This window comes from Salvelinus alpinus, chromosome 14 (genome assembly GCF_045679555.1).
Source record: "Salvelinus alpinus chromosome 14, SLU_Salpinus.1, whole genome shotgun sequence".
Classification (NCBI taxonomy): Eukaryota; Metazoa; Chordata; class Actinopteri; order Salmoniformes; family Salmonidae; genus Salvelinus; species Salvelinus alpinus.
In genome coordinates, this window is record NC_092099.1 from 3,150,801 (window position 1) to 3,175,567 (window position 24,767).

Below are 24,767 nucleotides of genomic sequence, written 5' to 3' on the forward strand. Positions count from 1 at the left end.
AAGAAACATAAATTTCCAGCCCCTAACCCAGTCTTCCCTTGCCACAATCCAAAATGTAAAATCTAACCCCAAGAGTAACAGACCGCAACGGACAACATGGATGGACAACATGCATGTCCTTGTTAGAACCCACAAAACATGTAATGTTTGTCCTAGACTGCTATAGTATAGGACCTGTCCTTTTGGAAAGCTTTAACATTCTCAGTTTGCCTACTGCTGATGGACATAGTAGATCAATGGACAGACAGATGGACCTTATAGGCTACAGTAGGACCGCAGGTCTGTCCTTGCTGGAAGGCTTAGCCGACACAATCATTTATACAGACAAACACTAGAGAGGATGAAAACACAGTCTTGTATTGGGAGTGGACCACCTGCCTGTCCTTGCTCAGCGTGGAAGGCTCGGAGCCTCTTCTTGAAGCGTGATGGCAGAACGAAGTCACATCCGCGGGCCAGCAGAGCCAGCTCCTTCCTCAGGTCAGGGTCCTGACGCAACGACAGCTCCTTCATCCTCATCCTCGCGCCAGACAGGACAGGATGCCTCCGCACAAACGCACACACAGATCCACACCCTCTGATCCAATGGGATTATCTTCCTATGGATTGTCCCAATAGTAGAAATCGCAAGAGTAGTAGTGGGAGTAGTAGTAGTACTAGCAGTAGTAGGCTAATTACTAGAACATAAATACTCAGTGTGTGTCCACTGTCCTTGTCCTGGGAGAGGCTCTTGAAGTCAGAGTAGCAGTAGGCAGGGGAAGTAGTGGTAGCACTCCTCTGTCCCTGTGATTGTCCTTTAACAGAGCGAGAACTTCTTAATGCTGGGCAGCAGCTGCTGCAGTGTCACGAGCCTCAAAACTCTGCCCGTCTGTCTGCTGTCCTACACACACACACCAAACACCACAGTGACTGACTGCTAGGGTCAGGGAGCCCCAGCCTACCAGCAGCCACTAGGGAGATAAGGACTCTCTGTGTGTGTGTGTGTGTGTGTGTGTGTGTGTGTGTGTGTGTGTGAGAGAGAGTGAGGGGTGTGGATATGCCCTTTCCAGTTCTCATAGAAGGTTATGTAAAGAGACAGACCTGCTGTTGTTGAGGTCCCGCTAACTTGAGAATGCAGCCGAATGCCAAGATGACCCCCTGCTCACCAGCTTCCTAACAGCACAGCAACCATATTACCTAACGGTTCCCGAGAGACACTAGTAGGTCTGTGCCACAGGAAAATACCTAGAGCTGTCTCTTTATGACCACAATCCAGTTTGGTAGTTGGAAGTACCAAACATTTCTTCAGGGCAAGAGCTTCGAAATGCAAGATTCACCATCAGTTCTTCCTCCTATTTCGGCGGGAAGTCAGAGAGTCCGCTCAGCATGAGATACTAGGTTCTGTGGCAGCAGCCAGATTCATTCGTGGGCCTCCGTCATATTAAAAACGGTATATTTAACCAACTTCAAAATACATGTAGGCAGGGCACACCTTGTTTCTGAGGGATGAATATGTGTAGCCTTGAGCCGATGAGGATGATAGGAGAAGCCATCAAAACTTGTGACAACTCACAAAAAGTGGGGAAAGAAAAGCCTCAGTTTTCCTCTGTGCATCACGTCTTATGGTCTTCCTTTGTTTTGCCTTCCCTTCCCTTCACAGGCTTGGGCTGCCATCCATTCCACGTCTTATTATAGTTGACGAGCCCTAGCCGGCGGTATGGAAGGGGAAGTGTTGAATTTCAAAGAATGATGGCCGAACCAGTCTCTGCCTATTAAAAGCACCAGCGAGCACTGTTTGGGCAACCCGAGACACCAGATCTGGAGAAACAAGTATGTATCTTCAGTGCTTGCGCAAACATCCACCTCCTGTCCTGGACTGACAGCAATTACATCAATTCCCCATAAACGTGCTGATCCAACGGCACTAGGCAGCCTAGGCGTGGAGGAGGGGTGCGTTCAAGAGGAGAGATGTTTTTATAAACGCCAGTTGTTGTTCTCTCAAACAAGTCTAATTAGGCTGAAAATGACTTGAGCTCTCTGTGTGTGTGTGTGTGTGTGTGTGTGTGTGTGTGTGTGTGTGTGTGTGTTAGTGAATACAGTGTGTGGTTGTGGTGTGTAAAAATGCAGGGTGTGAATAGAAAAGCACAGCCGGGCTAAAATGATAAGTATTTTTAGATGACGGGGATCACAGAGTCCACATTCTTCCACTGGTTTCAGCACAAACCTAGTTCCCGTTGTCCCCCAACAGCAGGATACGGCACCAGTTTGATAAGCCATTTGTGAAGCCTTTTCACGCCATCTGCCTTTTGTCGTCCCTCTACGCTCGTCAGCTTGACACAAACACGAAAGGAAAACACGAGGACTCAAACAAACTGAGCACATGAAACTGTCAGTACATATATATATATATATATCACACACACACTGCTCAAAAAAATAAAGGGAACACTTAAACAACACAATGTAACTCCAAGTCAATCACACTTCTGTGAAATCAAACTGTCCACTTAGGAAGCAACACTGATTGACAATACATTTTACATGCTGTTGTGCAAATGGAATAGACAAAAGGTGGAAATTATAGGCAATTAGCAAGACACCCCCAATAAAGGAGTGGTTCTGCAGGTGGTGACCACAGACCACTTCTCAGTTCCTATGCTTCCTGGCTGATGTTTTGGTCACTTTTGAATGCTGGCGGTGCTTTCACTCTAGTGGTAGCATGAGACGGAGTCTACAACCCACACAAGTGGCTCAGGTAGTGCAGCTCATCCAGGATGGCACATCAATGCGAGCTGTGGCAAGAAGGTTTGCTGTGTCTGTCAGCGTAGTGTCCAGAGCATGGAGGCGCTACCAGGAGACAGGCCAGTACATCAGGAGACGTGGAGGAGGCCGTAGGAGGGCCTCCCCCTCATACCACCCTCATGGAGTCTGTTTCTGACCGTTTCAGCAGACACATGCACATTTGTGGCCTGCTGGAGGTCATTTTGCAGGGCTCTGGCAGTGCTCCTCCTTGCACAAAGGCGGAGGTAGCGGTCCTGCTGCTGGGGTTGTTGCCCTCCTACGGCCTCCTCCGCGTCTCCTGATGTACTGGCCTGTCTCCTGGTAGCGCCTCCATAATCTGGACACTACGCTGACAGACACAGCAAACCTTATTGCCACAGCTCGCATTGATGTGCCATCCTGGATGAGCTGCACTACCTGAGCCACTTGTGTGGGTTGTAGACTCCGTCTCATGCTACCACTAGAGTGAAAGCACCGCCAGCATTCAAAAGTGACCAAAACATCAGCCAGGAAGCATAGGAACTGAGAAGTGGTCTGTGGTCACCACCTGCAGAATCACTCCTTTATTGGGGGTGTCTTGCTAATTGCCTATAATTTCCACCTTTTGTCTATTCCATTTGCACAACAGCATGTGAAATTTATTGTCAATCAGTGTTGCTTCCTAAGTGGACAGTTTGATTTCACAGAAGTGTGATTGACTTGGAGTTACATTGTGTTGTTTAAGTGTTCCCTTTATTTTTTTGAGCAGTGTATATATATATTCTGTCAGTGTTTGCATTAGCGAGAGCCATAATCTGAAGTTGTTTCCTAAACAGAGGTATTTATTCTGCGATGACGATCTGTTCGTTCACACTTTAGGACACAGCCTCTCTTTGGAAAATGGAACACAGAGAGGGAGAGAGAAGTCTCTCTGTAGTACCAGTGAGCTCTGGTACTGAGTACTACTGGACTGACTGGGAGAATCAGATGGGCCTTCACTGGAGAGGACAGCTGTCAGTGCCAACAGTGCCACTCTCTCACACACACACACACACACAGACTCACGCAGACATGCACACAGAGACCAAAACTACTTAACAATGGCACCACTCACCAATTCAGCCTTGGGCTTTTGTCTGCGCTGCTGTTGAAAGGCTATAGCCTACCCTGGTTGCCAAAAGATGAAGACGCAAAAAAAAACATTTCAATTAAATAAAAACTATTGCATAGAGAGACAAAAGTAGGCATGGTACACTATAGAGAGACCGTGTCAAACACAAGTAAACACATTCTTACACAGTGAGTCCACCCACCAACGTGTCTAATCTGAAGGCTCTAAATATGAACAGGAAACAGTATACCATGCTGTCAGTGAGAGCTTGTTGCGTAATGTTAGAGATTATGGTGAGAGTGAGCGAGAACGTGCGAGACAGAGCGACAGCACGAGAGCGAGCATGAGAGAGAGAGAGAGAGTGAGCAAGTGACCCCTCTGACCCAACAGCGGGAGAAAGTCAATAGAAAACAATAGCAGAGTAGCCTATAAATGGAAACAAGCAAGATCCAGCTCTAACCTCGCCAATCTTATGGCTGTGACAGGGATTTGAGAATCCATATGAACCCAAGACAAAAATAGGGCCCATTTCACCGACATACATGGTGGGCTTAGGGAAGGGCCTGCTAGCGGAACATGATGTGAGCAGGATCAGCTGGCTTGCATAAAAGAGTGATAAGGCAGTAGCTAGAATGACACTGTCATCATGGAGGTTTAGGGGGAAAATCCATATGGCCAACGTGGCGACTAACTGGAGCCAAGGGCTAGGTGGCCGACATCAACGACTGGAACTAGCCTAACTGCTAATGAGCTAATGATACACAGATCAGGTTTTTTCCTCACCAAATGACCTGATCAAGAAAAAGTGTGGGTTTGACGTAGCCCATAGGCCTTTGAAAAGATGGCGACGAAGAACATGGCTGACGTTTTACATTCTCCCAACCAACTGCGCAATTTTTACAACTATTTTTTTGCATAACTTATTTTGTAACTTATTGTCTTAATGTTGCTGCTACCGTCTCTTATGACCGCAAAAAAACTTCTGGACATCAGAAAAGGGATTACTCACCGCGGACTGGAAGAAACTTTTTCCTTTAACAAGTCCAGCGAGAAGGATACCCTGCTTTCACTGGAACAGGCCCAGATCCACGCCTTTTGCGTGAGGAAAAGATGCCGGAAAGGGGGACGCAGATCGGGGATCCTTCTGAGAATCCATAGGCGAGCGAGTAAACTCCTAATTAGAGGTCGGCCGATTAATTAGGGACGATTTCATGTTTTCATAACAAATCGGTAATTACGGCCGATTACATTGCACTCCACGAGGAGACTGCGTGGCAGGCTGACCACCTGTTACGCGAGTCCAAGGTAAGTTGCTAGCTAGCATTAAACTTATCTTATAGAAAAACAATCTTAACATAATCACTAGTTCACTACACATGGTTGATGATATTACTAGTTTAACTAGCTTGTTCTGCGTTGCAAATAATCAATGCGGTGCCTGTTAATTTATCATCGAATCACAGCCTACTTCGCCAAACGGGTGATGATTTACCAGCATTCGCGAAAAAAGCACTGTCGGTGCACCAATGTACCTAACCATAAACATCAATGCCTTTCTTAAAATTAAGACACAAGTATATATTTTTTAAACCTGCATATTTAGTTAAAAGAAATTCATGTTAACAGGCAATATTAACCAGGGAAATTGTGTCACTTCTCTTGCGTTCTGTGCAAACAGAGTCAGGGTATATGCAGCAGTTTGGGCCACCTGGCTCGTTGCGAACTGTGTGAAGACCATTTCTTCCTAACACAGACTGTAATTACTTTGCCAGAATTTTACATAATTATGACATAACATTGAAGGTTGTGCAATGTAACAGCAACATTTAGACTTAGGGTTACCACCCATTCAATAAAATACAGAACGGTTCCGTATTTCACTGAAAGAATAAACGTTTTGCTTTCGAAATGATAGTTTCCGGATTTGACCATATTAATGACCTAAGGCTTGTATTTCTGTGTGTTTATTATATTATAATTAAGTCTACAATTTGATAGAGCAGTCTGACTGAGCGGTGGTAGGCAGCAGCAGGCTCGTAAGCATTCATTCAAACAGCACTTTCCTGCGTTTGCAAGCAGCTCTTCGCAATGCTTGAAGTACAGCTCTGTTAGACTTCAAGTCTATCAACGCCCAAGATTAGGCTGGCAATACTATAGTGCCTATAAGAACATCCAATAGTCAAAGGTATATGAAATACAAATGGTAGAGAGAGAAATAGTTATATAATTTCTATAATAACTACAACCTAAAACTTCCTAACTGGGAATATTATAGACTCATGTTAAAAGGAACCACCAGCTTTCATATGTTCTCATGTTCTGAGCAAGAACTTAAACTTTAACTTTTTTACATGGCACATATTGAAATTCTTCTCCAACACTGTGTTTTTGCATTATTTATTAAATCAAATTGAACATGTTCCACTATTTTTTTTGAAACTAAATAGATTTTTATTTAAATATTATATTAAGTTAAAATAAAAGTGTTCATTCAGTATTGTTGTAATTGTCATTATTACAAATATATATAATTTATTTTTAAATTAATAAATAAATATACATATTTTTATTTTAAATAGCCGATTAATCGGTATCGGCGTTGAAAAATCATAATCGGTCGACAACTACTCCCATTGCCTTCCATTCTTCTTGCCAACGTGCAATCGTTAGAAAATAAAATCGATAACCTAATATTAAGATTATCCTACCAATGGGACATTAAAAACTGTAATATCTTACGTTTCACCGAGACGTGGCTGAACGAAGAGATCGATAATATAGAGCTGGTGGGATTTTCCATGCACCGGCAGAACAGAGACGCTACCTCTGGTAAGACGAGGGGGGGATGTGTGTCTTTTTGTCAATAACAGCTGGTGCGCAATGTCTAATATTAAAGAAGTCTTGAGGTATTGCTCGCCTGAGGTAGAGCACCTTATGATAAGCTGTCGATCACACTATCTACCAAGAGAGGTCTCATCTGTATTATTCGTAGCCGTCTATTTACAACAACAAAGCGAAGCTGGCACTAAGACCGCTCTCAACCAATTCTATAAGGCCAAAAGCAAGGAAAAAAATGCTCACCCAGAAGCGGCACTCCTTTTGGCCAGGGAGATGCATACAAAGCTCTCCCCCGCCTTCCATTTGGCAAATCTGAACATAATTCTATCCTCCTGATTCCTGCTTACAAGCAAAAACTAATTGATGTACCAGTGACTCGCTCAATGCGGAAGTGGTCAGATGACACGGATGCTACACTACAGGACTGTTTTGCTAGCACAGACTGGAATATGTTCCGGGATTCATCCAATGGCATTGAGGAATACACCACCTCAGTCATCGGCTTCATCAATAAGTGCATCGATGACGTCGTCCCCACAGTGACTGTACGTACATATCCCAACCAGAAGCCATGGATTACAACCAACATCCACATCGAGCTAAAGGCTAGAGCTACCGCTTTCAAGGAGCGGGAGACTAATCCGAACACTTATAAGAAATCCCGCTATTCCCTCAGACGAACCATCAAACAAGCAAAGCGTCAGTACAGGATTAAGATTGAATCCTACTACACCGGCTCTGACAGGGCTTGAAAACAATTACGGACTACAAAGGGAGACCCAGACGTGAGCTGCCCAGTGACGCGAGCCTACCAGACGAGCTAAATGGAATTTATGCTCGCTTCGAGGAAAGCAACACTGAAGCATGCACGAGAGCACCAGCTGTTCTGGATGACTGAGTGATAACGCTCTCGGTAGCCGATGTGAACAAAACCTTTGAACAGGTCAACATTCACAAAGCCGCTGGGCCAGACGGATTACCAGGACGTGTACTCAAAGCATGCGCGGACCAACTGTCATGTGTCTTCATTAACATTTCAACCTCTCCCTGACCGAGTCTGTAATACCTACATGTTAAAAGTAGACCACCATAGTCCCTGTGCCCAAGGAAGCGAAGGTAACTTACCTAAATGATTACTGAAAAGGCGGGCCGAACAGGCCACCATTAACATCGACGGGGCTGTAGTGGAGCGGGTCGAGAGTTTCAAGTTCCTTGGTGTCCACATCACCAAGGAACTATCATGGTCCAAACATACCAAGACATTAGTGAAGAGGGCACAACAAAACCTTTCCCCTTCAGGAGACTGAAAAGATTTGTCATTAGCCCCCAGATCCTCAAAAGGTTCTACAGCTGCACCATCGAAAGCATCCTGACCGGTTGCATCACCGCCTGGTATGGCAACTGTTCGGCATCTGACAATAAGGCGCTACAGAGGGTAGTGCAAAAGGCCCAGTACATTACTGGGGCCAAGCTTCCTGCCATCCAGGACCCACAGATGAAGTCGGAAGTTTACATAAACAAGTTTTAAATGACTCCAACCTCAGTGTTTCAACCACTCCACAAATTTCTTGTTAACAATCTATAGTTTTAGCAAGTCGGTTAGGACATCGACTTTGCGCATGACAAGCAATTTTTCCAACAATTGTTTAGACAGATTATTTCATTGTATCACAATTCCAGTGGGTCAGAAGTTTACATACACTAAGTTGACTGTGCCTTTTAAACAGCTTGAAAAATTATGTCATGGCTTTAGAAGCTTCTGTTAGGCTAATTGATATCATTTGAGTCAATTGGAGGTGTACCTGTGGATGTATTTCAAGGCCTACCTTCAAACTTAGTGCCTCTTTGCTTGACATCATGGGAAAATCAAAAGAAATCAGCCAAGACTTCAGAAAAATATTGTAGACCTCCCCAAGTCTGGTTTATCCTTGGGAGCAATTTCCAAACGCCTGAAGGTACCACGTTCATCTGTACAAACAATAGTATGCAAGTATAAATACCATGGGACCACGCAGCCATCATACCGCTCAGGAAGGATACGTGGTCTGTCTCCTAGAGATGAAAGTACTTTAGTGCGAAAAGTGCAAATCCATCCCAGAACAGCACCAAAGGACCCTGTGAAGATGCTGGAGGAAACAGTTACAAAAGTATCTATATCCACAGTAAAACGAGTCCAATATCAGCATAACCTGAAAGGCCGCTCAGCAAGGAAGAAGCCACTGCTCCAAAACCACCATAAAAAAAGCCAGACTAGTGTGCAACTGCACATGGGGACAATGATCGTACTTTTCGGAGAAATGTCCTCTGGTCTGATGAAACAAAAATAGAACTGTTTGGCCATAATGACCATCGTTATGTTTGGAGGAAAAAGGAGGAGGCTTGCAAGCCAAAGAACACCATCCCAACCGTGAAGCACGCGGGTGGCAGCATCGTGTTGTGGGGGTGCTTTGCTGCAGAAAGGACTGGTGCGCTTCACAAAATAGATCTCATCATGAGAAAGGAAAATTATGTGGATATATTGAAGCAACAGCTCAAGACATCAGTCAGGAAGTTGAAGCTTGGTCGCAAATGGGTCTTCCAAATGGACAATGACCCCCAAGCATACTTCCAAAGTTGTGGCAAAATGGCTTAAGGACTAGAAAGTCAAGGTATTGTTAAGGACTAGAAAGTCAAGGTATTGGAGTGGCCATCACAAAGCCCTGACCTCAATCCTATAGAAAAGTTGTGGGCAGAACTGAAAAAGTATGTGCGAGCAAGGAGGCCTACAAACCTGACTCCGTTACACCAGCCCTGTCAGGAGCCAAGTCTAGCACCAAAAGGCTCCTCAACAGCTTCTACTCCCAAGCCATTAGACTGCTGAACAATTCATAAAAATCGCCACCAGACAATTTACATTGACCCCCCCCCCCCCCCTCTCTTGTACACTGCTGCTACTCGCTGTTTGTTTGTTACCTATGCATAGTCACTTCACCCCCACCTACATGTACAGATTACCTCAACTAGCCTGTACCCCTGCACACTGACTCGGTAGCGGTTCCCCCTGTATATAGCCTTGTAATTGTTATTCTTATTGTGTTACTTTTTATTATTACTTTCTATTTTAGCCTACTTCGTAAAAATGTTCTTCTTGAACTGGTTGGTTAAGGGCTTGTAAGTAAGCACTTCACGGTAAAGTCTACACTTGTTGTATTTGGCGCATGTGGCAAATAATATTGATTTGATTTGATTTCATGTTCCTGCTCAGATAAAACGAGGGCTCTGTCACCACTGTGTTAAGTAGGCTAAACAAGACCTTTTTTGGTTAGGTCCAGGTTAAAGTCTGTGAAATAAGAAAACAAAAGAACATTTACAATGACAAACTGTTTGATGAAGAATGCAAAACTCTAAGAAAGAAATTGAGAAACCTATCCAAACAAAAACATAGAGACCCAGAAAACCTAAGCCTACGAATGACTAAAACAATACAGAAATAGACTACGGAAAAAGAAGGAACAGCACATCAGAAATCAGCTCAATATAATTGAAGAATCCATAGACTAACCACTTCTGGGAAAATTGGAAAACACTAAACAAACACAGAGTTATCTATCCAAAACACAGATGTATGGGTAAACCACTTCCCCAATCTGTTTGGCCCTATAACAAAGAGCAAAAACATATACATGATTAAATACAAATCTTAGAATCAACTATTAAAAGACCACCAGAACCCACTGGATTCTCCAATTACATTGAATGAACTACAAGACAAAATGCAAACCCTCCAACCCAAAAAGGCCTGTGGTGTTGATGGTATCCTCAATGAAATTATTAAATAGAGACAACAAATTCCAATTGGCTATAGTTAAAATCTTTAACATCATCCTTAGCTCTGGCATCTTCCCCAATATATTTGGAACAAAGGACTGATCACCCAAATCCAAAAGGAAGTCAATTTGACCCCAATAACTACCGCGGGATATGCTTCACCAGCAACCTAGGAAAATCATCTGCCTTATTAACAGCAGACTCGTACATTTCCTCAATAAAAACAATGTACTGAGCAAATGTCAAATTGGCTTTTTACCAAATTACCGTACGACAGACCACGTATTCACCCTGCACCCCCTAATTGACAAACAAACCAAAACAAAGGCAGTCTTCTCACGCTTTCTTGATAAAAAAAAAAAAAAAAAGCCTTCGACTCAATTTGACATAAGGGTCTGCTATACAAATTGATGGAAAGTCAAATGTCTTGTTTGCGGACAATCTGGTGCTTCTGTCACCAACCACGGAGGACCTACAGCAGCACCTAGATCTTCTGCACAGAGTCTGTCAGACCCGAGCCCTGAGAGTAAATCTCAGTAAGACAAAAAGTGTTCCAAAAAAGGTCAGGTCGCCAGGACCACAAATACAAATTCCATCTAGACACCGTTGCCCTAGAGCACACCAAAAAAACTATACATACCTCGGCATAAACATCAGCGCCACAGCTAACTTCCACAAAGCTGTGTGAAATATCTGAGAGACAAGACAAGAAGGGCCTTCTATACCATCAAAAGGAACATACCAATTAGGATCTGGCTTAAAAATACTTGACTCAGTTACAGAACCCATTGTCCTTTATGGTTGTGGAGGTATGGGGTCCGCTCACCAACCAAGAATTCACAAAATGGGACAAACACTAAATTGAGACTCTGCATGTAGAATTCTGCAAAAATATCCTCCGTGTACAACGTAAAACACCAAATACGCATACAGATCAGAATTAGGCCGATACCCGCTAATGATCAAAATCCAGAAAAGAGCCGTTAATTTCAACAACCGCATATAAAGAAACGATTCCCAAACCTTACATAACAAAGCCATCACCTACAGAGAGATGAACCTGCAGAAGAGTCCCCTAAGCAAGCTGGTCCTGGGGCTCTGTTCACAAACACAAACAGACCCCACAGAGCCCCAGGACAGCAACACAATTAGACCCAACCAAATAATGAGGGGAGAAAAAGATAATTACTTCACACATTGGAAAGAATTAACAAAAAAAAAAGAGAGCAAACTCAAATGCTATTTGGCCCTAAACAGAGAGTACACAGTGGCAGAATACCTGACCACTGTGACTGACCCAAACTGAAGGAAAGCTTTGACTATGTACAGACTCAGTGAGCACAGCCCTGCTATTGAGAAAGGCTGCCGCAGGCTATGTGCACACTGCCCACAAAATGAGGTGGAAACTGAGCTGCACTTCCTAACCTCCTGCCAAATGTTTCACCATATTAGAGACACATATTTCCCTCAGATTACACAGATCCACAAAGAACTCAAAAACAAACCCAATTTTGATAAACTCCCATATCTACTGGGTGAAATACCTCAGCGTGCCATCACAGCAGCAAGATGTGACCTGTTGCTACAAGAAAAGGGCACCATTGTAAAAAACACCACAAATACCCATATTTGTTAATTTATTTTCCCTTTTGCACATCCTTACAACACATATATGTATCATTGTATACAACACATATCATTGTATATAGACAATGACATTTGAAATGTCTTTATTCTTTTGGAACTTCTGTGACTGTAATGTTTACTGTAAATTTGTATTGTTTATTTCACTTTTTATTTGTTCACCTTTATTTAACAGGGTAGGCCAGTTGAGAACAAGTTCGGATTGGCTGTGTACAGGTACAGTGATCGGTAAGCTGCTCTGACAGCTGATTGTTAGAGATGGACATTTGTCTCCAGCTTCAGTGATTTTTGCAATTCGCTCCAGTCATTGGCAGCAGAGAACTGGAAGGAAAGAAAGCCAAAGCAGGTGTTGGCTTTGGGGATGACCAGTGAGATATACCTGCTGGAGCACGTGCTACGAGTGGGTGCTGCTATGGTGACCAGTGAGCTGAGATAAGGCGGGGCTTTACCTAGCAGAGACTTGTAGATGACCTGGAGCCAGTGGGTTTGGCGACGAGTATGAAGCGAGGGCCAACCAACGAGAGCATATTGGTCTCAATGGTGGGTAGTATATGGGGCTTTGGCGACAAAACGGGTGGCACTGTGATAGACTGCATCCAGTTTGTTGAGTAGAGTGTTGGAGGCTATTTTATAGATGACATCACCGAAGTCGAGGATCGGTAGGATGGTCAGTTTTACGAGGGTATGTTTGGCAGCATGAGTGAAGGATGCTTTGTTGCGATATAGGAAGCCGATTCTAGATTTAATTTTGGATTGGAGATGCTTAATGCGAGTCTGGAAGGAGAGTTTACAGTCTAACCAGACACCTAGGTATTTGTAGTTGTCCACGTATTCTAAGTCAGAGCCGTCCAGAGTTTTGATGCTGGACGGGCGAGCAGGTGCGGGCAGTGATCGATTGAATAGCATGCATTTAGTTTTACTTGCGTTTAAGAGCAGTTGGAGGCCACGGAAGGAGAGTTATGGCATTGAAGCTCGTCTGGAGGTTAGTTAACAGTGTCCAAAGAAGGGCCAGAAGTATACAGAATGGTGTCGTCTGCGTAGAGGTGTATCAGAGAATCACCAGCATCAAGAGCAACATCATTGATGTATACAGAGAAGAGAGTCGGCCCGAGGATTGAACCCTGTGGCACCCCATAGAGACTGCCAGAGGTCTGGACAACAGGCCCTCTGATTTGACACACTGAACTCTATCAGAGAAATAGTTGGTAAACCAGGCGAGGCAATCATTTGAGAAACCAAGGCTGTCGAGTCTGCCAATAAGAATGTGGTGATTGACAGAGTCGAAAGCCTTGGCCAGGTCGATGAATACGGCTGCGCAGTAATGTCTCTTATCGATGGCGGTTATGTCGTCGTTTAGGACCTTGAGCGTGGCTGAGGTGCACCCATGACCAGCTCTGAAACCAGATTGCATAGCGGAAAAGGTACGTTGGGATTCGAAATGTTCGGTAATCTGTTTGTTAACTTGGCTTTCGAAGACCTTAGAAAGACAGGATTGGATATATATAGGTCTGTAGCAGTTTGGGTCTAGAGTGTCACCCCCTTTGAAGAGGGGGATGACCGCGGCAGCTTTCCAATCTTTGGGAATCTCAGACGATACGAAAGAGAGCTTGAACAGGCTAGTAATAGGGGTTGCAACAATTTCGGCAGATAATTTTAGGAGGGTCCAGATTGTCTAGCCCGGCTGATTTGTAGGGGTCCAGATTTTGCAGCTCTTTCAGAACATCAGCTATCTGGATTTGGGTGAAGGAGAAATGGTGGGGGCTTTGGCGGGTTGCTGTGGAGGGTGCCGGGCAGTTGACCCGGGGTAGGGGTAGCCAGGTGGAAAGCATGGCCAGCCGTAGAGAAATGCTTCTTGAAATTCTCAATTATAGTGGAATGCCATATACTTAACTGATACATTATCCTAGCCATGTCAGAATTGTTTCCAAAATGCTTGGTTGGGACCCATTGATGGGTAGTGGCTGATTCCTTTTGGGTTGCCACTTGAGGCTGGGTGCTGGCTAGAATTGTTCTAGCCTATGTGTGGCCGACTTCACAAGAAAGCGAGCAGGAGCAAGCGCCAAAAGCTTTAGAAGAGTCACAGTAAAACAGGTTCAATGACCACTCCAGTGATTGTAGAAACTGAATAGGGATTGTTCGAATGTAGCCTCGGCAGCCCATTAAAAGGAGAACACTGATCACGTCAAATCATTGAGACCTCAGGTCATGCCTAGTAGACATATTGCCTTCTCTGAACCTCACCCTCCTCAGCAGAAAATCAAAAGAATGATCGACCGCCATTTACTCAGACAATTAACAGCATCTGTGTGGAGTTACTCTTCACTGAAATTACACAGAGGACAAATCTGCTGCCACCCTTGCCTGCACACCCAGGCTCAGTTCTGAGAAGTTAATGCAAGCACAAGGGAAACCAAGGCTATCTATATCAGTGTCTTGTGTGAAAGTTGGACCAGCTGTTCTGAGCAGCATCAGTATGACGTTAATTGCATTTTTAACTAATCCTTTGAAGAATGCATTTGTATTCTGGAATTCCTGTGGCTTGCTTAAAATAGAGCATTACTTGATACCCGATAGCCTCTCACGTCAGGCCACAAAATACAGACTGTACAAAACAGTTGCTACATGGAGGGAATGGGGCCGGGGACCAGTGAAGAGCTCGTGGAAAAAAAGAGAACGGACGTGGAAATCACCTTTTCACATCTGTCACACCTCTTGACGTTTCACAGCAATACTTTTTCCATGGCAAAAATGAAAACACAAAGCAGACCAAACTCTTTGGTCCTTTAAAAACCTGCTGTAAAAAAAGTGTGCTATAGGTTGGAAAATAAATAAAATGTGACTCAATGACAACATAATGTGTGTTTCCAACATTAGGGCTTTTTTCCCGAAAGAAGTTAATCCGCTTCGTGTTTTGTTTCCTCGCAACAATTACTAATGAGCATCGCGATATTGGTATCATCCGAGCCCTAGCAGCACAGAGAGAGAGAGAGCCTATGACAAGCAATTCATTACCAACAGATGTCTCCCTTGAGAAAAGACCATTATCTGACTAAAATCCACAGATACGGAGGCTGAATGGTTCTGTTGAGGTTTCTCTAAATGCTGCCAATCACTGTTGTGGCTAGAGACTAGGCCATTTAAACTGTCCCCTGTTGAATACTAAGAAAATATTGGTTTTGCTTTGACTGCACCCACTCTTTAGCTTTGAGAACCATGCCATGCGAGTGATTATCTGAATGAACGAGACATACAGAGACTTGTGCATGTTTTTGTGTCACTGTCCGGAACCAAAGAAAGGACTTGGGACTGCTTCACAATCCATTTTAAGATCATGGAATATGGGACGTTGCTGATAGGATAGCTCTTAGTATCATGAAACAGACAAACTAACTCGGCCTAACACTTTTTAAAACAGCAATCTGGGATTCCAAAAACAACAAAGCGGCCACCCCGCCACTTGTTTTGGTAAACAGCTGAAGGATGGGGCTTGAGAAAATGTAACCGCAGCTTGGCTACGGATGCAAGAACTGACCATCGATGAGCATGTTTCCGTGCACAGTAATAATTCGATATTAAAACGGATTATGGCAGTTGGCAGATTATAGGACTATTGCATAAACACCTTACACTGCTCATCTTAAAAATCGAAGTAAGCAAACGCCGATTAAAAGACCTGGTTCTGAATCATCTTTAGGAATATTAGGACATGTAAACACCTTACGTCGGCGTAACAGCTGTGCATTTGATCAGCGCATGTGCCAGCGCCAGCCGAGCGAGCTGCTCTCTTTAGTGCGAGTGAAGTGAGTTCGGAACCATGTATGCGCCTAGAAGTAGTTCACGCACACATTTTACGTCTCAACTCAGAATCAAATATGCTTCCGAAAAATAACATGGTCGCTGTGGTAGAACGTTTATTTCGAGTGGCAATTTTCTGCATTGATCAGAGTGCCATCAGGTAGCCTGATTTCAGATGTGTCCATGTAAACAGGATTATTAGGGAAATCGTTCCTCTTGCAAAGCATGTAAACCTTTTAAATCTGACTATCCACAATAAACTGCATTATTGTGTGCATGTAACCATACTCTCAAACCCTGTACCTGGAGAGCTAACCTCTGGTTTGCAATCCAACCCCAGTTGTAACTAACCTGATTCAACCAGCTAATTATTTGAGTCGGGTGCGGTAGATTACGGTTGGAGGGAAAGCCTACAGGACGGTAGTGCTCCAGGAACAGAGTTGGAGAGCCATGATCTATGATATGAAAATGGTTGGCTAGTTTTAAATATTTAGAAACTACAGTGTTAAGTTTGGTGTCACACTTTTGTCCCAGACCCAGCTAACACACCAGACTGGAAGGTTCTCTAGAGCTCTGTTAGTGACCATCTGGTTCTTGGTCACCTCCCTGACCAAGGCCCTTCTCCCCAGATTGCGCCGTTTGGCTGGGCGGCCAGCTCTAGGAAGAGTCTCGGTGGTTCCAAACTTCTTCCATTTAAGAATGATTGAGGCCACTGTGTTCTTGGGGACCTTCAAATGCTGCAGAACTTTTTTAGTACCCTTCCCCAGATCTGTTCCTGGACACAATCCTGTCTCGGAGCTCTACGGACAATTCCTTCAACCTCATGGCTTGATTTTTGCTCCGACATGGACTGTCAACTGTGGGACCTTATATAGACAGGTGTGTGTGCCATTCCAAATCACATCCAATCAATTCAATTTACCACAGGTGGACTCCAATCAAGTTGCAGAAACATCAAGGATGATCAATGGAAACAGGATGCACCTGAGCTCCATTTCAAGTCTCATACATGTACCAAAGGGTCTGAATACTTATGTAAATAAGGTATGTATTTTTTTTTATATATATATTTTTTTTTATATAAAAATTTCTAAAAACCTGTTTTTGCTTTGTCATTATGGGATAGTGTGTAGATTGCTGAGGAAATTGTTTTATTGAATCCATTTTAGAATAAGTCTAACAATAACAAAATGTGGAAAAGTGGTCTGAATACTTTCCGAAGGATAAAATCACCAACTGAATAAACTGAATAAAATCAACTATATGTAGGCTATTAAGCTTGTCTGATGTTTTAAGCACTGCAATTAAAAATGAAGACACTAATTACTACAGAGAGAGCCAGTAGAGATCAATATAGCCTAACCAGAAGAACAAAAACGTGTTCCAGACCATCCTCCCGCTGCTGCTGGCCTACCGCGATTATGCTGTTAAGCTCCTGAAGTTGCCAGCAATAGGCTACACCAGCGGTCAGCAAACTTTTCCATTTGGAGTGTCAAGTTATTGTCCCATTTCTACTGATCTGCGTGCCACAGTTATGAATTTCATATGCACCTTTTCCTGGAAGAGTTTAATTTATAATAAAGTCTTCATATCTCAAAATCAATGTTACGTGGTTAATCAAAATTCTATCTATATGAAACTGATACAAAAAAAAAAAAAGTAACTTCTATTGCCAATATGTAAAAATAGCCTACATAAAAGGCAGCAACTAAAAACATTGCAGCCCGCAGGTAGAAAATATCCTGATAAAAGTAAATATCCTATGAATCACATTGGCTACGCACGGTCTGTCTGCAAGGAACTTGAAACATTGTATCAACTATTAACTTGGTCTGGCCCAAAGCTCCTGCTAGCAAACTTGCAATATTGTATAAAATATTCTAGGCCCTCAGAATTTCCAGTGCTGGACAGACATACACAGCTGTAGGCTATTTGCACAAGGGATAAGAAGTAATCAGGTAGGCCTATTTTAGGACTTTTCCACCAGATCAGAGCATGACATTTTTTTCCCCCTTTCATGCTGAGTGGTTATCAAAAGGGAGAGCTGGAAAGATTTTTCAAATAGGCTACGTTGAGTAGTTAATAGTTGATACAATGGATGTTTATTTGCCACTTGAGGCAAATAAAAAATTACTTTGAGAAGCTACACAGTGATGGTGAGTTAAGGCAATCAGAAATAGTATCAGATCCCCAGATGGGCACATTTATAGGCCTACATTTGCACACAGGCCAGGTAGCCTAAGCCTACTTCTATGCATAATCAGGTGCGTGTCCTTACTCAAGATTGACAGAAACACTCCTAAAATAAAAAAAGACTCATAGCAAAAGGTCTGAATACTAATGTAAATAAGGTATTTCTGTTGTTTTTTTTTTTATACATTTGCAAACATTTCTAAAAACCTGTTTTCGCTTTGTCGTTATGGGGTAGTGTATAAATTTATGAGAATTTATTTGAAGCAATTTTAGAATAAGTCTGTAACAATAACAAAATGTGGAGTCGGAATACTTTCCGAATGCACTGTATTTTGGCTACACCCATCCAATGATGATACATTTCTAGGGCTAGAGGTTAGGTTGATGAATTGGGACTGAGACAAATGAGTCTAGTGAGCAGCAGCCTTACCTTTTTCGTGCTGACAGACCTCCGTAGCGCCCTCCCATTGGGACCCACTACTCTGGCGTTACCACTGCTCCCAGATGGTAGTGTGTGTGTAGAGGGGGGGCTGGAAGGCGCACCGAGGGGTGCAGAAGACCTCTCCGTCAGACTTCTCTTGGACGCCACATTGTTGTTCTCATTGAAGGTCATCGACCTTTTGTCCTTAGTGTCCCCAAGCCCCAGGTCAATGCTCTGTCCACTCTTGATCAGGCCCAGGTAGTCTTTGAGTATCAGCTGGGTCGTTGGCTCACTCAACCAGTTGAGGAAGAGCTCATCCACTTTCATTTTAAGCACCGGTTGCAGGACTTGTGGCGATGGCATGTTGTTAACCTCCATCTACTACTTTGACACCACAGCACCTGTCAATGGGGAAATCAAATAGAGAACATGGGCTGGGGAGCTACGTAGCTGGCTAGCTAGATCCCTTCAGATATACCAGTGGGCAGTTTTCATCACGTTAGATACGTTTAGGAATGGGTGGCCAGTAATAAACTGGTCCTGAACATCTCTAAAACTAATAAGCTTTGGAAACAGAAAACTGAATGAGATCAAACGATGAGAAAATGAGCAGAATGTTGGCCAAAAATCCATCTCGCTCTATCTCCTCCCACTACCGGCCAAAAGGCTTCCTCTCATCCCGAGTGGCGCAGCGATCTAAGACACTGCATCTCAGTGCAAGAGGCGTGCGTCACTGCAGTACCTAGTAGAGGTCGACCGATTAATCGGAATGGCCGATTAATTACAGCCGATTTCAAGTTTTCATAACAATCGGAAATCGGTATTTTTGGACACCGATTTGGCCGATATTTATCATTATATAAAAAAAATACACCTTTATTTAACTAGGCAAGTCAGTTAAGAACACATTCTTATTTTCAATGACGGCCTAGGAACAGTAGGTTAACTGCCTCGTTCAGGGGCAGAACGACAGATTTTTACCTTGTCAGCTCGGGGGATTCAATCTTGCAACCTTACAGTTAACTAGTCCAACGCTCTAACCACCTGATTACATTGCACTCCACGGGGAGCCGGCCTGTTACGCGAATGCAGTAGAAGCCAAGGTAAGTTGCTAGCTAGCATTAAACGTATCTTATAAAAAACAATCAATCAATCATAATCACTAGTTAACTACACATGGTTGTTGATATTACTAGTTTATCTAGCGTGTCCTGCGTTGCATATAATCCATGCGGTGCGTATCGTTGCTCCAATGTGTACCTAACCATAAACATCAATGCCTTTCTTAAAATCAATACACAGAAGTATATATTTTAAACCTGCATATTTAGCTAAAAGAAATCCAGGTTAGCAGGCAATATTAACTAGGTGAAATTGTGTCACTTCTCTTGCGTTCATTGCACGCAGAGTCAGTGTATATGCAACAGTTTGGGCCGCCTAATTTGCCATAATTTTACGTAATTATGACATAACATTGAAGGTTGTGCAATGTAACAGGAATATTTAGACTTATGGATGCCACCCGTTAGATAAAATACGGAACGGTTCCGTAATTCACTGAAAGAAATTGTTTTCGAGATGATAGTTTCCGGATTCGACCATATTAATGACCTAAGGCTCGTATTTCTGTGTGTTATTATGTTATAACTAAGTCTATGATTTGATAGAGCAGTCTGAGCGGTGGTAGGCATCAGCAGGCTCGTAAGCATTAATTCAAACAGCACTTTCCTGCGTTTTGCCAGAAGCTCTTCGCTGTGCTTCAAGCCTATCAACTCCCGAGATTAGACCGGTGTAACCGATGTGAAATGGATAGCTAGTTAGCGGGGTGCGCGCTAATAGCGTTTCAAACGTCACTCGCTCCGAGACTTGGAGTAGTTATTCCCCTTGCTCTGCATGGGTAACGCTGCTTCGAGGGTGGCTGTTGTCGTTGTGTTCCTGGTTTGAGCCCAGGTAGGAGCGAGGAGAGGAATGGAAGCTATACTGTTACACTGGCAATACTAAAGTGCCTAGAAGAACATCCAATAGTCAAAGGTTAATGAAATACAAATGGTAGAGAGAAATAGTCCTATAATTCCTATAATAACTACAACCTAAAACTTCTTACCTGGGAATATTGAAGACCCATGTTAAAAGGAACCACCAGCTTCCATATGTTCTCATGTTCTGAGCAAGGAACTTAAACGTTAGCTTTCTTACATGGCACATTTTGCACTTTTACTTTCTTCTCCAACACTTTGTTTGTGCATTATTTAAACCAAATTGAACATGTTTCATTATTTATTTGAGGATAAATTGATTTTATTGATGTATTATATTAAGTTAAAATAAGTGTTCATTCAGTATTGTTGTGATTGTCATTATTACAAGTAAAAGAGTATTTTTAAAAAATCGGCCGATTAATCGGTATCGGCTTTTTTGGTCCTCCAATAATCGGTATCGGTATTGAAAAATCATAAATCGGTCGACCTCTAGTACCTAGTTCGAATCCCGCCTGCATCACATCTGGCCGTGATTGGGAGTCCCAAAGGGCGGCACACAATTGGCCCAGCGTCGTCCGGGTTTGGCCAGGGTAGGCCGTCATTGTAAATAAGAATTTGTTCTTTAACTGACTTGCCTGGTTAAATAAAGGTTAAATATATATATTTTAAATACCATATTTGATAGTTAGTGGAAACACCAACCGGATGCTTCACATTTATACATCCAATGAAATATCTAGCTAATTTTTCTATCTGTGGCATAATGGTACTTGAAGAGAGTTTTAACTTCCATATCAAACATCTTTATAGAAAAATGTGCCTAACGGTGGAGACAAACAGACTAACATAATGAAACATTCAAAAATAGATACAACCGAGTGTTTACATATTTATTTAGCTCTCCACTGCAATTACGCAGAACTATGTTGTGTGTAATTGCTGGCTATTCTTTAGATGCTGTGGTGTCAGAGCTCCAGTGCGCTCACAATAGTAGCTGCTTAAATCGTGGAGTTGAGTTTAAATAGCCCATTCATAGACGCTACCTTAACATGCTGACCAGACCGGACACGTCGCGTGCACGAGCGTCGCAAAATAAATGTTGAAATCCATGTTATTCAATTATTGCACCCACACTGCTCGCGGGCGTCTGCGATGCCAAGGGCTAAAATAGAACTCCTTTCTACTTCTGATGCAGATCGCGCTGAAAGTCCTGCCTCTCCCATCTCCTCATTGGTTTATAGAAGCAGGTAGCCACGTGCCATCTCCTCATTGGTTATACCCACGTGGGTGATTGAAAGACGAACTGTTTTGCCGGTCGTCGTGGTAATACTATGAAAGTTTAGATGCCAATCACCATATAAGTTCAAAGATGAAAAAGCCTGGAAGGAGGAGAGATGACTAGAAACGAGTCGGTTGGCCGTTTTATGTGTGGATTAATTGTCGGAGTAGAGGACCTTGTGCATTTCAGGTAAAATAACAACTCAATGTTTATATCCCAGGACAAATTAGCTAGCAACAGCAAGCTAGCTAAAAAGCACAAATGCAAGCTAACTAGCTAAATTGCTATACATGTTTAATGCTTTTCGACCTGTCCCCAAATGAATGTCATTGGTTCAGAGTTTGTTTTGATATTTTAACCTGCGTGTCGTGATCGCGTTTGGTGTAGGGGGACAAAATAAATGTATGCACGATAGCACACACGCGCAGCCGGTTTGGGTTCCGTGTTAGCGCCTTGACGATATTATCTTCCGGCAAACACATTAACGTTAGCCAGATGTTTTGTTAAAGCCCCGGCGCTTGCACTAACATTAAGACGCATCGCTTGCTGTACGGTTTTGGAAACATAAGGAGTGTATCTATCATATCAGCAAGATTATTATTTAATGTTAAATTACTACACACCTGTATATGGTTAGGGTTTCCACACGGCATATTTACATGTTACAGCACTTCTTTATGGAAAACAGACAGAAATCAGAATCGACTGCCTGTGCTAATTAGCTATATGCATCTCCGAACACCTGTGTGTAAACGGAAGACAGATACCACAAAGGTGTTGTCACTGAAAACTACTGTCGGCAGCAAATGTTAAAACAGGGTACAGCAGTGGAGGCTGCTGAGGGGAGGACAGCTCATAATAATGTCTGTAACAGAGTAAATGGAATCGAGTCAAACACATAAAAACATGAGTTTGATGTATTTAATACCATTACACCAATTCCATTCCAGCCATTGCCACAAGCCGGTCCTCCCAAATTTTGGTGCCACCAACCTCCTGTGGTGTACAATAAGTACATTTTGCATTTGTACAATTATTTTAATGTGATTTGAAAGTAGATGACTATGTTCCTAGAACCGTATTGCAAATGAGAATTGATTCACATTTAGATTGAGTATTTAGCTGTTTTGGCTGCCAGAGCCAATTTGCCTGAACAGAATATGTAGCTAAGGTTCTTGGGTAACGTTAGGCTCCTTTAGTCCATTATTGGGCTAGTGCGGTAGCTAGAAAACTTGTTAGCTCATCTCTCGCGTATCAGACAGAGAGATACATTGGAAAGGAAAACCAAATAGGTATCTAATGTTTGGAAACTGCAAGACACGCCAGCCTTCAACAGTAGTAGTTAGCTAATTTATCTAAACCGATTAACTAACGTTACCTTTTGCACGAACCCTGTCAAGATTAATGTTACTACGGTAACGTTAGCTTGTTGTTGCATTTAGCAAATTAGCTATGGCTCGCAAATCATTATCACAACAATTAGCTAATTTACCCAGCAGTTAAATAGCTAGACAGTTGCATCAGCCATTTCCTAATACTGAAAAGCAACATAATAAATAACAAGTTACTTAATCAAAGTTAAAATTAAAACAAATAACGTTATAGCTACAGCAGCATCTAGTTACTGCTTCTGTCGTGACACAAACTGCTACGCTAATTGGAGCAAAGCAAGCAAAATACCACTAGCTACGATAAAGGCATTGAAAGGAAATGTATGTAGCTAGCTACCATATACAAGTAGATTCACATTTTAAAGATTACCTGTATGTAAATTATAGTCAGGATACAAATTGTAGAGAAGCGTTCATTTCACCGGGGTTTACTTTGAATTCCAGATCTCGTTCCCTACCTAGGTAACCAGGAAGAGCAAACAACGCGGGAGCTCTCTGACAACAAGAACGTACATACGTAACTTAATTAACCCTATCAGTCCTGAGACCCCATCAGAAGTCGGCTTTTCATTTATCTAACTTTCATTTATCTGTCCAGCCCGTATATTTAGCCTTTTTTTTGTTGTTGCTTTTTTTAGTTTTTTTTGCCTTTCTTTTCAGGACAACCAGGGGTACAAGTAGAACACAAAACAATTAATGAGTTTCCTAAGTGTTATTGACAAATGTCCAGTGCTTTACTTGGACTGAAGTAGATTCCGATTTATATTTAGGTGCAGGAGCAAATGTAAATAAATAAAAGTAAGGTTGGCCAAAGCAAAAACCCGATAAAGATACATTTATATGAATGCTCAGTGGGAAATTATTATCTAACTAGTCAGTGACAACTGTTTGGAGTTTGTGATAGAAAAACTCTGTACCTTCTAACAACTCTTGTGTAGAACAAAACATGTTCAGTCCCTGAGTCTCAGCTTTTCATAGATAGCATTTAATAGTTTCTAGCTCAAACCATTCGGACTCTAAAAACATTTTTGTAAAAAGACCGGCACCGGGCCCTTTCGGGATCTGCCATTGTCTCACAAAATCCACTCTAGCTCAAATCAAGTTGTATTAGTCACATGCACCGAATACAACCGGTGTAGGTAGACCTTACAGTGAAATGCATACTTATGAGCCCTTAACCAACAATGCAGTTAAAAAATATATGGATAAGAATAAGAAATAAAAGTAATTAATGAGCAGCAGTAAAAGTAATTAAAGAGCAGTTGTAAAATAGCGAGACTATGTACAGGGGGATACCGGATGTTGGTTAGGGTATGTACAGTCACTGTGGGGACGATGTCATCAATGCACTTATTGATGAAGCCAATGGCTGATGTAGTGTTCTCTTCATTGCTATCGGAGGAATCCCGGAACATATTCCAGTCTGTGCTAGAAAAACAGTCCTGTAGCTTAGCAACTGCTTCATCTGACCACTTTTTTTATTGATCTAGTCACTGGTGCTTCCTGCTTTAATTTTTGCTTGTGAGCAGGAATCAGGAGGATAGAATTATGGTCAGATTTGCCAAATGGAGGG

The 24,767-nt window shown here is 42.7% G+C and overlaps 1 protein-coding gene across 6 annotated transcripts in view; it reads right to left on the reverse strand.

The window, feature by feature from the left end:
* The window catches only part of ppp2r3b (protein phosphatase 2, regulatory subunit B'', beta), a 55,054-nt gene extending 31,355 nt beyond the window's left edge, over positions 1–23,699 (reverse strand). For 4 of the 6 annotated variants that reach the window (XM_071340211.1, XM_071340213.1, XM_071340210.1 and 1 more), the window contains exons 1-2: positions 23,565–23,699; positions 18,555–18,946 (exon numbers count right to left, since the gene is read on the reverse strand). In XM_071340211.1, the coding sequence (XP_071196312.1) occupies positions 18,555–18,923 (369 nt within the window). In that variant the 5' untranslated portion in view covers positions 18,924–18,946; positions 23,565–23,699. Of the gene's footprint in view, positions 1–378; positions 945–18,554; positions 18,947–23,564 lie in introns of those variants that run through there. The other 2 variants (XM_071340214.1, XM_071340215.1) reach the window with 2 other exon arrangements.
* Positions 23,700–24,767: the final 1,068 nt, after the last annotated feature.